Source organism: Dasypus novemcinctus, chromosome 6 (assembly GCF_030445035.2).
Source record: "Dasypus novemcinctus isolate mDasNov1 chromosome 6, mDasNov1.1.hap2, whole genome shotgun sequence".
NCBI lineage: Eukaryota > Metazoa > Chordata > Mammalia > Cingulata > Dasypodidae > Dasypus > Dasypus novemcinctus.
The window spans coordinates 90437366-90453575 of NC_080678.1; the positions used below are offsets into that span (position 1 = coordinate 90437366).

General features: G+C 43.0%; 1 protein-coding gene across 28 annotated transcripts in view; it reads left to right on the forward strand.

Annotated features, from left to right (window-relative positions):
- The window catches only part of WASHC2C (WASH complex subunit 2C), a 61992-nt gene that overhangs the window by 33293 nt on the left and 12489 nt on the right, over positions 1-16210 (forward strand). For all 28 annotated transcript variants that reach the window (XM_058299165.2, XM_058299167.2, XM_058299187.2 and 25 more), the window contains 4 exons: positions 1297-1469; positions 9469-9571; positions 13449-13604; positions 15724-15909. In XM_058299165.2, coding sequence (XP_058155148.1) covers positions 1297-1469; positions 9469-9571; positions 13449-13604; positions 15724-15909 — 618 coding nt within the window. The remainder of the gene's footprint in view (positions 1-1296; positions 1470-9468; positions 9572-13448; positions 13605-15723; positions 15910-16210) is intronic.

Consider the following 16210-nt stretch of genomic DNA (forward strand, 5'->3'; position numbering starts at 1 on the left):
AACTGAGCTACACATGCTTTCCCCTGCTTCAGACTTTAAAAAGTAGCAAAGCCTAGTTCTCACCATCAGAGATTTGGTTTGGGGCCTGGCCTGGCCATGGGATATTTTGAAGCTCCATGTGGATTCTCTGTTGTGATTGTTGAGCACTACTGCTCTAGAAAAGCCCTCCTCAAGCTTCAGTGTGAAGGAATCACTTGGGGAGCTTGTTAGAAATACGGGTTCTCGTGTCCAAAGTCTGGGGTTAGAACTGAGATTCTGCATTTTTGACAAGGGATGCTGCTGGTTTCTGGATCTCACTTTGAGTGCCTAAAGCACTAGGCTCTAGAGATGAGAGACCCTCCTAAGCAAGTGCTCCACAGTTTCTAGATTCAGAGTCAGGTGGAACTTCAATAAACGCTTTTTGAAGGTCAAATTCAGACTTCAGTGGTAAAATGTCCACTGGTACCTTTTAATCTGTCTTGTTTACATGGACCTGCATGAGTTTTTTTTGTTTGTTTTATTTTTTTAAAGATTTATTTTATTTATTTCTCTCCCCTCACCCCCATTGTCTGCTTTCTGTGTCCATTTGCTGTGTGTTCTTCTGTGTCCGCTTGCATTCTTGTCAGGTGGCACTGGGAGTCTGTGTCTCTTTTTGTTGCATCATCTTGCTGTGTCAGCTCTCTGTGCATGCAGCACCACTCCTGGGCAGGCTGCGTTTTTCACGCAGGGTGGCTCTCCTTGCATGTAGCAGCACTGCGCATGGGCCAGCTCCCCACATGTGCCAGGAGGCCCTGGGTATTGAACCCTGGACCTCCTATATGGTAGGTGGGCGCTCTGTCAGTTGAACCACATCCGCTTCCCTGTGTGAGTTTTTTATACTTTCTTTTTTTTCTTTTGCAAGCTGCTTTGGTGCTTTAAAATTAAAATATCAAATCTCCCCAAAAGTTGAGAATTTTGGCTTTCTAACATTTCTCTTCCTTCTCATCCCTCCACTATAATTAATTGTGATCTCCTAAAATGGACACGTTTCCTTGTCCTAACACAGGGCAGAACCATGGAGAAGAGAATCACCGTGGCAGGGCAGGGGAGGGAGCAAGGTCATGAGAATGAATGTCTGTTAGGACACAGAATCCTCTTTTTTTAGATTTTGAATATGTAGAAAAGTACATGGATAAGAGCATTGTCCAGGAGTGCAATACACTGAGTTTAATATTGAAATGCACTTAGTTTAAATGATGTTAAAATCATTTTATGCCCTGTGTTTCTTAATCTAGATTGCCACTGGATTTGTAATGTGTTTTTTAAATTTTCTTTCAGGACCAGTGGAATATCACAGACTCACAGAAGAACTCAGCATCTGACAGCAAGTCTAAAGCAGCAGGACTTAAGGACTCTGGGACCAGCCAGGAGCAAGAGGCCAAGGCAGTGAAGAAGACCAGCCTCTTTGAGGAGGAGGATGACGATGATCTGTTTGCAATTGCTAAAGACAGGTGAAATAATCATGGCAAGAGGTCACTTAGAGTCTGCAGTAACAAGCGAATGGAACTGGGTGCACGGGCAGCAGGCACTTGGGATGACATGCCAGTCACGCGGTTCCGCGTGTTCTTGCACACGAGTGTCTTTACTTTTCACTTGAGGGTGTTCTCCCTCAGTAGCGGGAGGTGTTCTCCCTGCAGTGTTTGTCCTTTGTGCCTCCAAAATGTAGCACTTTCTGTTTATAGCTCCTTACCTGATTTCTTCTGTCCTGTCTTTTTTTTTTTTTCCTCCCCAAAAACCTCAAAATTATTTTTCTTAACTTTTCAGTGTTTTAATTGCTTCTTGTCATTTTTTGCTTCTTTGTTTCCCTCTCTGGGCTCTTCTAAATAACCTAACCTTTGGTCACATTTGCTCTCTTAAATGTCTATTGGGTAGACCATCTGCTCGGCTTTGGGAAGCATCCTAGTAGGAGGATGGTCATCTGCTCAGCTGCACTGCACCCACCAGGTGCTGATGAACCTTAGCTGTTCTAGGCAGCCCACCCTCTTAACACCTGACCTGAAGCTGGAGGGCCGTTTAGTGTGAGCATGGGACGTGATTGTAACATCAGAATCACACTAGCACTGCCAGTTCCTCTCTGAATAGTCTTGGGCAAGTTATCGAACCACTCTGACTGTTTCTTCATCCACTGAACAAAAATAATAAGAACCCTTTCATAGAATTGTTGAGAAGAGTAAATGAAATTGAAATGTGAAATTCATAGCACAATAGCTGGTATATTGTAAGCTCTCAAATATTACCATTTATCATCATGAGTGCAAAGGAAATACTATTTCATGCTATTATTTTTGTTGCACTCTTTTGGAACACTCTTCCTATATGACTTGGACAGCTTCTTTCACGACTCAGTTTAATTCCTCTCTTTAAGAAGACTTCCCTAACCCAAACAGATGAGAGAGAAGAAATAAGATCAGAGTCTAGAGCAAAAAGGGATTCTTCCTCATATGCTCCTTCTGTGTGTCTCCCTTGCAGTTGAGCATTTTCTGCATTGTACAGATGTGAACTGTTTACTCGAGCACCCCATGTTTCGTTCCCCACCAAACACACATGATCTGTACATGTCATTTGCCGGTCCCTGCACCAACCACAGCACAGTACGTTGCTCTCCATAATGTGCTCTCTACTCTTGACTCATTCCATCTCCATCTGGCCCTGAAGTTGTCTGTAAAATTTGGTCTATGGGCATTATCTGAGGAAATAATTCACAGCTTTTGTCAGGGTCTCAAAAGAAGCTTTGGGCATACCATAAAGTGTTGGGGAGGATATGGAGAAATTGGAACCCCGTATACATTGCTGGCGGGTATGCAGTTGCTTTGGAAAAACATCCTGGCAGTTTCTCAAAATGTTAAGTGTGAAGTTACCATTTGACCCAGCAGTTCTGCTTCTAGGTATGTGCCTAAGAGAAATGAATACGTATGCTCACATAAAAACCTGTGTGTGAATGTTCATAGCAACATTATAGCCCAAAAGTGGAAACAGCTCAAATGCCAATCAGTGAATAAATGGATGAACAAAATAAGGTACATGCATACAATGGAATCTTAACTTAGCAGTGGAAAAGAATGCTGCTAGGACAGAATGAACCTTGAAAATATGCTAAGTGAAAGAAACCAGGCACAAAAGACTACATGTTATCTGGCTCTGTTTCTGTGAAATGTCCAGAGTAGACAAATCAAGAGACAGTAGATTTGAGGCTGCCAGGAGATGGGAGAATGGAGGAATGGCCGTGACTGTTAATGGGTGTGAGGCTTATTTTGGGGGTGGTAAAAGTGTTGTGAGCATAGTTTTGGCTGTACAACTCTGAATATACTATGAACCACTGTATTATATATTCGGTGAATTTTTTAGTATGCAAATTATATCTCAGTAAAGCTGTTAAAAAAAAAAGAAGACAACCCTAACCAAGTTTGAAATAATGCCTTGTAAGTGGGACACCCAAACACCCACACTGGACACCCTGACTCATCCATCCTTCAGCATAGCAATAAGTAGCATCTTTTTCACTCCTGTAGAGCCTCAGTTTTGACTCAGTTCCACAGACATTATAATGTTTCTGGTATCTGTACCTTTTAAATAAACCAAAATACTTTTTACTTTTTTTATTTTTTATTTTTTTAAGGAAGTACCAGGGATTGAACCCAGGATCTCTTACATGTGGAACACATACTCAATCACTAAGCTACACCCACTTACAAAACCAAAATACTTATTAGTTATAATGAGAAATCTCCTGCTCACTGAGCAGCATATATTTTTTCTGAGGACAAGTCATGGGAGATCCCAATTGGATCAGCTGTTGTCGAGTATGAAATGAGGGCTGGGGGTGGGGGGTGGGCAGTCTTGGCTTCATTGTCATTATCTATTTTATTTATGTCCAGAGAGCAAACTAGCTATAAACTAGTTTATGCCTTCAGTATCTGTTTTTAGATTTTTTTGTGTGTGGATTGTTGTTTTGTTTGTTTCCCAATTGTTCAGACAATTGTGCATAAAATTTTCTCTTGTAAAAGCTGCTTAGCGAGGTTTCTGGTCATCTTTAGGCATTTAGTACAGTTTATCCCTTAATAATATGTCCTCTTTTATGGTTAAATTTTGTGTAAATTCTTGGTATATATTCCTAAAGGCAAATTAGATGCTACTTTGCTGTGTCAGTAAGAATCACCTCTCTGCTTTTATATCTTCTTTAAGGTTTCGCTTGATTTTTAACTGTCCTTTAAAATTTTTAACTGTCCAGTCTGAGTGCACCCAGTGTTCCCTAGCCTTTTTCTTTTCATTTAAAAAATTTATTGAAGTATATCACTCATACATGACCATAGATAAACAATAATTGTACAGTAAAAGTTGTGAACTTACAAGACAAATATGCATAACATCATACCGCACTCTCATACCAATACCTTGCATTGTTGTGAAACAGTTTTAACAAATGATGAAAGAACATCCTCAAAATATTACTACTAACCAAAGTGTCTTACATTTGGTCTTGTTTTTCCCCTAACTCACCATATTATTATTTTGATATCATTCATCTGTGAACATAACGTAAACAAGTATATAGTAAAAGTTGTGAGCTTACAAAGCAAACATGTATAACATCATACAGGAGTCCCATACATCAATCCATCACCAACACCTTGTACTGTTGTGAGAGATTTGTTACAAATTCTGGAAGAATACTGTCAAAATCTTATTACTAATTATAGTCTGTATCTTATATTTGGTGTATTTTCCTCCAATACACCCTATTATTTTTTTGAGTGTATTTTTTTTTTATGACCCATTTTTTTTTTATTTACTTTGTAATAATATTACATTAAAAATATATATATATGAGGTCCCATTGAACCCTACCTCCCCCACCTCACCTCTCCCCCCCCTCAGCAACACTCCCTCCCATCATCATGACACAGCCATTGCATTTGGCTCTGGGCACCCCCGCACCCCATGGTCAACGGTTCACACCATGGCCCACACTCTCCCCCATTCCATCCAGTGGGCCCTGTGAGGATTTACAATGTCCGGTGATTGCCCCTGAAGCACCATCCAGGGCAGCTCCATGTCCCAAAGACGCCTCCACCTCTCATCTCTTCCTGCCTTTCCCCATACCCATCAGCCATCATGTCCACTTTTCTCAATCCAATGCCACCTTTTCTATGTGAGTGTATTTTTATTACAGAAGTTGTGAACTTACAAAATAATCATGCTTATATGCAGAATTCCCATACAGCACTCTTACATCAACACAGCACACCATGGCGGATTATTTGTTACAGACTGAGATAATATCATCAGACTGTTACCATCAACCATGGTCCATAGTGGACATTTGGTACACTATTTCCATACTCCCCCATTATCAGCACAGTACATCTTTGGCATAGATATGTGAATATTACATTATTACTGTTAACCACCATAGGTCACTCCAGTTGTATTTTTCCCATGCTTCTCCACATTCCCACCACCCTGCAGTAGTAATGTACATTTGCTCTAGCTCACAAGGAACTCTTGAATCTGTACCATCAACCACAATTCCCATCTACCTCTGGGTTTACTATTATTCAGTCCCTAGATTATTCTTTTGCTTTCTTTCAGTTGACTACCCTTTCCAGCCACATTCCAATTTATAAACCAGCTGTTACTATAATGTGTTACCGTCAACTCTATACATTCCCACACTTTTACATTAAAGCTACTTAAAACTTTCACATACGTTAAGCATTAGTAGTCCATCTCGGTCCTCCTCTTATCTCCTTTAAGAATCCACCACCCGCCACCAGATCTTAAAGATGTTTTCCTACTTTTCTTCTAAGACCATTATGGTCCTTGCTTTTATGTATAGGTCTTTGATTCATTTTGAGTTAATTTTCATATAAGGTATGAGGGTAGGGGTCCTCTTTCCTTCTTTTGGCTATGGATTTCCAGTTCTCCTAGCACTATTTGTTGAATGGACTGTTCTGCCTGAGCTGGGTGATTTTGACAGGCTAGTCCAAAATCACTTGACTGTAGATGTGAGGGTCTGTTTCTGAACCTTCAGTTCAGTTCCATTGGTCTATGTGCCTGTCTTTATGCCAGTACCATGCTGTTTTTTACCACTGTAGCTGGGTAATATGATTTAAAGAACAGAAATGACAGTCCTCCAACTTCGCTTTTCCTTTATAATATATTTCTGGCTTTTCATGACCCCCTATCCTTCCAAATAAATTTGATAATTGTGTTATCCATTTATTTAAAAAATGCTGGTCGAATTTTTATTGGGATTGGATTGAATTTGTATATCAGTTTGGGTAGAATTGACATCTTAATGATATTTAGTTTTCCAGTCTATGAGCAAAGGATGTTCTATTGTTTAGGTCTTTTTAAAATTTCTTTCAACAATGCACTATAGTTTTCTGAACACAAGTGCTTTACATCCTTGGTTAAGTTTATTCCTAAGTATCTGATTGTTTTAGTCACTATCGTAAATGGAATTCTTTTTCCAGACTTCTTCTCAGGTTGTGTATTACTAGTGTCTTTTTTTTTTTTTTAAAGATTTATTTATTTCTCTCCTCTTACTCCCCCCCCTTACCTTCCCCAGTTGTCTGCTCTCTGTGTCCATTCACTGTGTGTTCTTCTGTGACCATTTTGTTGCGTGATCTTGTGTCAGCTCTCCGTGTGTGCGGTGCCATTCTTGGGCAGGCTGTACTTCCTTTCGCTCTGGGCAGCTCTCCTTACAGGGCACACTCCTTGTGTGTGGGGCTCCCCTACGTGGGGGACACCCCTGCGTGTCATGGCACTCCTTGCACGCATCAGCACTGCACATGGGCCAGCGCCACACTGGGTCAAGGAGGGTTTGAGACGCCCTACCCATTGGGCCAAGTCCGCTTCCCACTAGTGTCTTTTAAAGTCTATTTCATTGGATATACGTATAGCTTCTGTGGCTTTTTATTTTTATTTTTTTGGCTATTCCATGTGTGGAATATCTTTTTCCATCCTTTCCCTTTCAGTCTATTGGTATCCTTGGGTCTAAGGTGAATCTCTTTGAACTATTCAGTCTGTGCCAGCCGAATGTCCCTACCATTACCAGGAGAGGCTGGTGCAGGTCCCACCAGCTTCCCTGCCAGAGGTGGGGGTGAAACCTCGCCTAGGGCTGCAGTCCCATGTGGATGGAAAGAATCTGGTCCCTACCAGCACTGTGATTTTCAGTCAGCCTGGCTCGCACTCATGCTGGGGGTGAAGTCAAAATGCTGACTGCTGGCCTCTTTCTGACTTGGACAGGTTCAAGCTTCAGTTGTTCTATGGTTTATACTTTAATCAGCTGAATTTACTAATCAGTAGCTACAGTCAGTGGCCAACCTTCTCTTCCTCCCCTGGTTTTGCAAAGTGGAGCTTGCAACTCCATCCACAGAATAGCCTTTGAGGCAGCTTGCACCACCAGAGTAGGATGAACACTGGGCTCCACGGTGTGGCCTGTATATTCCCGAAGAGGCTGGTGCAGGTGCTCCCAGCTTCCTCCCTGCCAGAGGTGGGGCTGGGGCTTAGTCTAGAGCTGCAGTCTGATCTGGATGGAAAAAAGCCAGTCCCCATCAGCGCTGTGATTTTCAGCCCGCCCTGCTTCCCCTTTCCCAGGCACAGAGTTAAGATTACAGCTACCGGCCTCTTTCTGACTTGGACAGGCTCAAACTTTAGTATAGAATTATACTTTAGCCTGCTGAATTTATAGATCAGTAGCTGAAGTTGATGCCCAACCGTCTCTTCCTCCCCCATTTTTGGGAAACGGAGCTTCCAGTTCCACCCTGGAATAGATTCTGAGGCAACTTCTGCTGCCAGCGGAGGGCAGGCACTGACCTCAGTGACGTGGAGAGCTCTACTCATGAATCTTCTCTGCAGACGGGCAGTCTCCTTCCATTCTTCCAAGGATGTTGCAGGATGCTCTTCTTGTCCCTGGAGCCCCCAAACAGCTGCTTTAGATAGCTCTGGGGATTACTAACTGCCCTGTAGCATGAGCTGACTCTAGGAGCTCCTTACTGTGCCACCACTTTTTTTTTTTTTTTTTTAAGATTTATTTATTTATTTCTCTCCCCTCCCCCTCCTACCCGGGTTGTCTGTTCTCTGTGTCTATTTGCTGTGCCTTCTTTGTCCGCTTCTGTTATTGTCAGCAGCATGGGAATCTGTGTCTCTTTTTGTTGAGTCATCTTGTTGTGTCAGCTCTCCGTGTGTGTGGCGCCAGTCCTGGGCAGGCTGCACTTTCTTTCGCACTGGGCAGCTCTCCTTACGGGGTGCACTCCTTGAGCATGGGGCTCCCCTATGCGGGGGACACCCCTGCGTGGCACGGCACTCCTTACGTGCATCAGCACTGCACATGGGCCAGCTCCACACTGGTCGAGGAGGCCCGGGGTTTGGACTGCGGAACCTCCCATGTGGTAAACGGACGCCCTAACCACTGGGCCAAGTCTGCCGCCTCTGCCACCATCTTGCTGGTTGTCCTCCCTAGGCTTTTTTAAGATGTGAGCTGACAACAATAAGCTACATGAATTGTGCCTTGTGAATAATTAGATTTACAGAAAAGGAGATGTACATTTAAGAAGTGATATGTGTGCCAATTATGTTTTACAGTAATTAAGGGGTTAGGGTTAGCAGTTTATGAAATGCCTATTAATATAATGTTGCCTTTAATCGAGCTAAAATGAAATTAAAAGTTTTGGTCATTTTCTAATACCTGTAAGCAGTCACTGTTGGTAGTTGGGTGATTCCTTATCAAATACTGAAAACGGAGACTGACCTTTCAAAGTATTTAGAACATTTCCTATTTGGGACTCCCCATGTCTAATGCTAAACCTCCCTGTGTTTTTCCAGTTTTATATTTCTGTTCCTTAAAGGGAGTTCTGAGCAATATTTGTATACCACCTTCTCTGTATGAGCAGAATTGGATCCTAGGTGAAGAAGCAGGTGAAGACAGGCTGTGAAATGAGCCAGATTCTCAGAGAGGAGGCGTGGAGTGAGCGGGATGGGTATGGGTTTAAGGCTTCTCAGGAGGGCAGGGAAGACAGAGAGGCTCTTAGAAAGACAGGCACGGGGTCACGGCCAGAGGGGCTGCCTTCCTAACTAATTGGGAATAGGCATCCCATCTCTGTTCCTTCCTCTGCCTTAGGAAATGGGGAGAGAAAGCTGAATTGTGACTGCTGAGAGTCTCAATGCCCTTGCACAACTAACAGCCAGTTCACCTATGTGGTCAGTTAGGGGGGCACTGGACTCTTCTACATGAGAGGGAAAGAAGCCAGGACTTGCCAGACACACATTTTACTGACTTTCAAGGTTTTCCTGTTTGTTTTCAACTGTGTAAAGTTAGCAGGCAGTTGAATCATTTTGGTAATAAATGGGGTGAGGGTGGGGTTTCCTATAAGTATGACCTGGAAGGAATAATGTGCTTTTTAAATCACTTTTACCTTTTATTTTACCTTTTGTCTGTTTGTACAGCCAAAAGAAGACCCAGAGAGTGTCGCTCCTCTTTGAAGATGATGCTGATAGCGGAGGCTCTCTCTTTGGTTCCCCTCCTACATCTGTTCCTCCAGCAACAACGGTACTCTTAGCCCCTCAGACCCAGGAAATATCCTTGAGGTTGTGTTGCGTGAATGGTGATCCTTCCATCAGCTCCTGAGAGCTGACTTTGTAGGCTAAGTTTTAAGGAAAAATGTGTTTGTATCGTTTTAGAAAAAACTGTTCTGGCTAATGGTGTTTGGCAAATGAAGCACACATGCCCATCCCAGATAAAGTGAGTCCTCCGTGTTCTACAGCCCATTCAGTGTCAGGAGTAAGGATGAGAAACCTGAGAGTGGGGGTTCAGGGGAGAAGGGCTTAGCCCCGGTTAGCTGGTCTGAAACATACCTCCTTTCCTGGAATTCTGCTAGCATGAGAACAAGCTAGTTAAGGCACAAGGTATTCCTTTCAGGGAGCATATTTCAATAATGGCACAGTGATCCTGGTTTGTATTCAGTGGCCGTCTAGTCTAAACTCCATTCCAGTGATAACTCTAAGAGGCACCTCTGTTACAAATGACCTACACTAAAAAGCCCACAGTTATTCTCTGTATTATTTATATCACAAAGGGGCATTAAAAGGAGGGAGCAGAGTGGCATAATAATAATATCTAAGGGTGCTCTTGCTCGCCCTGTGGGTGTCTGAGTGCACTTAGGTAGAAGGGCAGGCAAACAATGTTTCACTGCCATCCGTAGTTGACATGTGCCTCAGCATGTAATTTAGAACTCCTTAGGCTAGACCCCATGGAGACCTTCACCTGAATCACAAAGCCTGCTGTGACCACCTTCAGCCCCAGCCTCAAACCACTCCAGTTAGACATGTGCAAGAAGCAGAAAGATGCCCAATACAGGGAGGGAGGAGTGAGCCCCTGGGCCTCCTCCCATGTGGGAGCAGCCGCAGAGTCCAAAGTGGCTGCTCCTGCTTGGACACTTGTTGACGAGCATGAAGAAGACTCTTCCGTCCCACGCCGATGATGGGTGATGGAATCCCTGATATCCTTGGGGAGGCAGTTGTAGAGGAAATGGGTGTAGAGGAGCCTGTAGCTTTCCTTTTCCTACGGCTGCTACTTGATTCTTCCTCCATGCCTCCTAAATACTTTTGCTTAAAGTTTATTTTTAATTGCACAGTAATACACAAGTGCATTCTTCAAGAAGGTTAAAAAATGGCACCTGCAGTACAGGGTCCCCCTTCCATGCCTATCCCTAGATGTGCACTGGGAACCATGTGCTGTCCGTCCTTTCAGACCTGTTTCTAGGCATTCACACATACACATGTATTTTATTTACATGAGATCATGTTATAACTTCTCATGCATCTTTTATGCTGCAGCAGGGTTCCCATTTCCATACGCTCCGTCTTGATCTATTTACTGCTGATAGTGTCCTGTAACTGTACTGGGACATGTTTGACCATTTCTGCGTTGATGGAGGAATCTGTCAGCGTTCCACCAGTTTTCTGTCATCTTTCATCCTGACTCTGGACACAATCTGGCCTCTCTGTGAAGGTGCTTTCTCTTCAGTCTGCTTTCCTTCCTGAAGCTGTAGTTCCCAAAGATAATGTTGAAATGCCTCACCTTAGCCCACAGTGCTAAGTATATCATCTTGCTCAATCTTGTCCCTTTTGTTCCAACCTCATTCTTCTTGAGCTCCAGTTGTACTAAGTAAACCATCTGGTCTCAGAACATTCCAGAAGGAGGCTGTTGCCTCTTGTATGGAAATCTCTTCATATATTCAGACAGTGCAAATGTTCACCTGTCCTAGAAAATTCTCCCAGACCAGGCACATGTAAGTTAGTGAATTAATAGCTCTCTCTTCAGCATGTTCCTGTCAAGTGGGGTTACACAACTTTCACTAGACTCTTTCAGTGTTGGGAGAGTGTGTTGCTTTCCGTGGGCTGTGGGTGCGCTGCTGCTGGTTCTGAGTTCTTTGTAATCCTTTCCCTGAATCATCTGTATTTGCATCTAATGGCTCTGTGGTTAAAGGAGTTGGGAGATCTGGTGTGTTTTCCTTTCTAAGTTATAAATAGTAACTTCTGTACTGAATAAGTGAGAAATAATTTAATGAATTTTGAAGACTCTGGAAATGTAAAACTTCTGTCAATCTATTATGATTTGTTAAATAAAATGAAAGGGCATTTAAGTGGCCAAATAGCCTGCATAGAGGTGGTTTTTGTGGTGGTTGTTTGCTTTTTACCATTTCTGAAATAAAATCAACTTTAGACTACAGTAGAAAAAAATTTATTTTCTGTTTGGACATCCTAGAATATTTTCAGCAAGGTTCTATATGGCTTATATGTAAGCTTACCGAGAAAATAAATTCCTCAGTGAAGATGAGGAGTTAGTGTTTCTTTAGGAATATTTAAAACCTGTAGTTTGGCAGTTTCCTTGGTTAAAAGAACACAGTTAAATGAAGGGAGAAAAGGTTTTCCTGTACTTAGGTCTATTTCTTTTTTTTATTTCTTTTAAAGATTTATTTTTATTTATTTCTCTCCCCTCCGTCCCCAGTTGTCTATTCTCTGTGTCCATTTGCTGCACGTTCTTCTTTGTCCGCTTCTGTTGTTGTGAGCGGCACAGGAATCTGTTTCTTTTTGTTGCGTCATCTTTTTATGTCAGCTCTCTGTGTGTGCAGCACCATTCCTGGGCAGGCTGAGCTTTCTTTCGCGCTGGGCGGCTCTCCTTACGGGGTGCACTCCTTGCGTGTGGGGCTCCCCTACACGGGGGGCACCCCTGTGTGGCATGGCACTCCTTGCGTGCATGAGCACTGCGCATCGGCCAGCTGCACACGGGTCAAGGAGGCCAGGGTTTGAACCACAGACCTCCCACATGGTAGGCGGACGCCCTAACCACTAGGCCAAGTCCACTTCCCTATTTCTTTTTTTTAAACCTCAATCACCTTGCATCTATTTTGCATACAGTTTTCTCTGCATATAGAAATTAAGCCTTCCCAGCTTAATTTAGACAGTGTTGCAAAGCTTATTTCCTTACATCACCTAATTTAGTTAGTATGTTGGAGTTACAGTCTTCTCCTCAAGAACTTGATGATAAGTCCATTGCCCCAGGGATGTTGATGCTAACTCTAGTAGATCCTGTCACCTCAGTATCCCAGTCTGAAAACCCCTGCTTCCCAGATAAGAAACAGAAAGGATATTGGCCAACTTGTGTTTAACAAAGTTGTATTTAGCATATACTTGATAAATAACACTGTAAGTGGCTGTAGAAATTACTAAATGGCCCTTTTAGGCAAGTGGGCAAAACAGGTGCATGGTAGCTATTACTTCTAGTTAGAAAGAATATAAAGTAAGGGTGAGGTCGAGATAGAAATAATATGCTTATGAATGAAGCAGCTGATACTTCCTGAAGAGAACTGGGAAACCATCTCAGGTGACTTTGGAGTTGGGTCTTGAAAGATAAGGTGTTATTTGTTTCTACCCAAAATAAGGGGACAAGGCATGGAAATGTGGAAGTTTATAATAGATTTAAGCCTAGAGAGGAATGAGGGGTAGCTGGTGATTGTTGCATTTACTATTTATTTGCTTCATGCAAGCAGTGCAAGCTTGGGGCAGGGATGGGGGGTGAAGTGTTGCGGGCGTTTGCTCTTTGCTAGTCAGCTCTGGCTAACGTCTGAGGTGTAGAACTGGAATGTAAGGGGATGGAGGCTGAGAGGAGAAACCGGTCATTGTCTGGATCACAGAGTTCAGCACCTATGCCAGGGTAGCGCCCGTGTGGTCGGCAGGCGCAGAAGGTAAGCAGTGGTAGAAGTGCGCAGGTCTGAGCCGGCCTCGATTGCTTGTCTCCTCTTTGTGGCGTTGTCCTGTTCTCGTTCTGTCTCCCACGGCGTTTAGCCGGCATCCCACAGAGGACCGTGGCTTCAGCATGTTTGGATGTTGGCACATTTGGATATTGTTTCCTCTTCTTTTGGCAGGAAAAGGAGACAGTCCCTCAGTCATCACCTTTGCTGTTCAGTGATGAAGAGGAGAAAGGAGCACCCTTTGGGGTGAAACCTGTGAATAAGAAGGTTGAGAGTGCTGTTGAGCTACCAGGACTTGGGAGAAGCAGCGTAGCTGAGGAATCCGAACAGGTGCCCTTCCTTCTCGTGTGCTCTAGTGTGTTCGTCTCTCATAACTTGTTTTAATGCCCTCCCCCCCACACACACACATAACTTTAAATTTTTCCACCACAGAAAATACACATTCATTTGTAGAAAACGTTGAAAACACTGAAGTGTATGAAGAAGAAAATGTACGTTCCCCATCCAGGGAGGCCTGTCATGGCTGCTTTTGCCTTTCTGTCCCTTGTGTGCTAGTTGGGGCTGTAGGGAAACAGAACCAAAAGGAGAGTTCTGTAAATATTTGAGATTTTTCTAAGAATAATCTTGTGTGACTGTCGGGTCAGGCAGGTCCAGTTTCCATAGGGCAGGTCACAGGCTGGGTACTCGGATGGAGGTTTTTGATGCATTCTCCAAAACCTGACTAGCCGGCTGAAGTAGAGATGGAAATTCTCTTTTCAGACTGCTGAAATCATCACTTTTCCTTTTAAAGTGTTCAGCTGATTGGATGAGATGGTGCTCATTGCTAAATGCAATCCCCTCATTTGATTGTAGATGTTCATCAGCCATAGATGGCAATCAACTGACTGATGATTTAAGTCCATGAAATGACCTCACCATAGCAAGTAGGCCAGTGCTTGCTTGACCAAACAGCTGGACACCAAAACCTGGCCAAGTTGACATGCGAACTTAACCATCACAGCGCGTGTGTGTGGCGGCCTGTGTACCTGGTGGCACACCCTTTTCCTTTTTCATTACCCTTGGTTCTCCTCTAGTTCCCACACATACTTGAATTAAACTGTCAGTTGTAAGAGGATTTTAATTTACTGTTCTTTTTCATTTAGTTGAGGTTGGCTGTGAATTTCAGAGTAAAGTGAACCTTGTGTTTCTTCTAACCATTGGCTTTCTTGTCCTGGACTGCCCTTCGTCTCCAGCAGGAGGCCTGTGGATAGCCTGCTGCCACTGCCCCTGGGAACCCGGGGTCGACTGTTGTTTTCAGTCCCTTATACCTCCTCTCTCTTTCTAATTTTTCTTGTTCTTTGTATACTTAATGTCCGACTTAAGGTTTAATCTCTTGTGCAGGGCCTGTTCTAAAGAATGTTGCCTTTGCTTTTCCTGTTGAAGTTCCTGGTGGCTCTGGTGATACAAGCATTTTTGTTATTGTTGGGTTGTTTGGGTTTTTTTCTTGTATTGTTTTTTTTGTGTGTGTGTGTTTTGTTTTTTTTTATTTAAGCATTTTATCCGGACTTGTGTGTGGATAAAAGAGCACACACAAGTGCTCTTCCCCATCTTGGCAGTGTCCACCCTCTCCTGCCTTCCTGTAGCACCTGTGTTACCTGGTCACAGCCCACCCTGCCCTTGACTCCACTTGCTTGTTGTCCTGCCTCCTGAGCCCACGCTCCTGGAGCATTGCAGCAGTCCTCTTTTGCCCACTGGTAGCATGTATACCATGTTGCACATGGCAGGGCCTTTGTTAATAACATTTTTTTTTTCTGAGAAGCATATTTTTTCACACTTTAACTGTTTTGTAATTGGATGCATCTCACAGTCAATGGCGTCTCATAGTTTAATTGGGAGCCTTTTTTTTCTTGGTAATACATACAATAATAGTGTTTCTTACAATCAATGGTGCTTAGCTGAAATGTGGTACTTATTGAATGAATAATTGCTACATTTCAGGATTATTATATACCTTCTCCTCATTGCATATCCTTAAATTTGAGTGTCTATTTTTTGCTTTTGCAGGCTCCCTTCAGGATTTATGTATACACACTAAATATTAGGAAATATATGACCAACTCCCCATCATTGACAATTGTGTTCTCTCTGTGACTTAGACATTATTTCTAGCCCATAAGCAATCTCTGAATCAGGGTTATAACTTCTATTATCACCTGGTTGCAGAGAGGAGGGCTTGGCCTGAAACTGACTGGAAAGGTTGTTTTTGCACGAGAGTTATCTGTGTGAGACTCTCTGTTGGAGCAGCCAATCCCGAATTCATTTGTTACCTGCGAGCAGACAAGATGGGCTATGGAGCCCTGCATGTGCAAAGGCAACAGTTACTGAATTTCTGAGGTGCTTGGAGGCCCCATGATAGGATTTATATTTCTAGGTGTGTTACTTATTTTTCCCTTTTTATTTCCATTTTCAGGAAGGGTCTTTGACTAGATCTGCTCAGGAAACAGTCCAGCATTCTGGTTTGTTTTCTTCTCCATCCCCATTGGATAATAAAGGAGCCAAGGAGAAAACCAAAACTGTTCTTAGCTTGTTTGATGAGGAAGATGATAAAATGGAAGATCAAAACAGCATCCAGACTGCACAGAAAGAAGTAGGAAAGGTTAGCAGAAAGCAAATAAAATGTGTTTTGTGGCACCAGTTCTGTCATGATTTGCTTAAGAAACCTTAGCCTTGACTACAGTGTGTAAATACTTCTCTTCAGTTATTTATGTTTGGAAGTCTAAATCCTTATCTCAAATAGCCTTGCTGGATCAGGGATTAGAATTTCGCCTGTCTCCCCTGGGTCTTACAGGAACTTCTTGTGCCTCTTAGAAACCCTTTGTCCCTTTCCAGTTATGGGGTATAAGCAAAAGAAAAGGGAAGTTAGGCTAGATCTGTAAATTAAATTTTTCTAACATTTA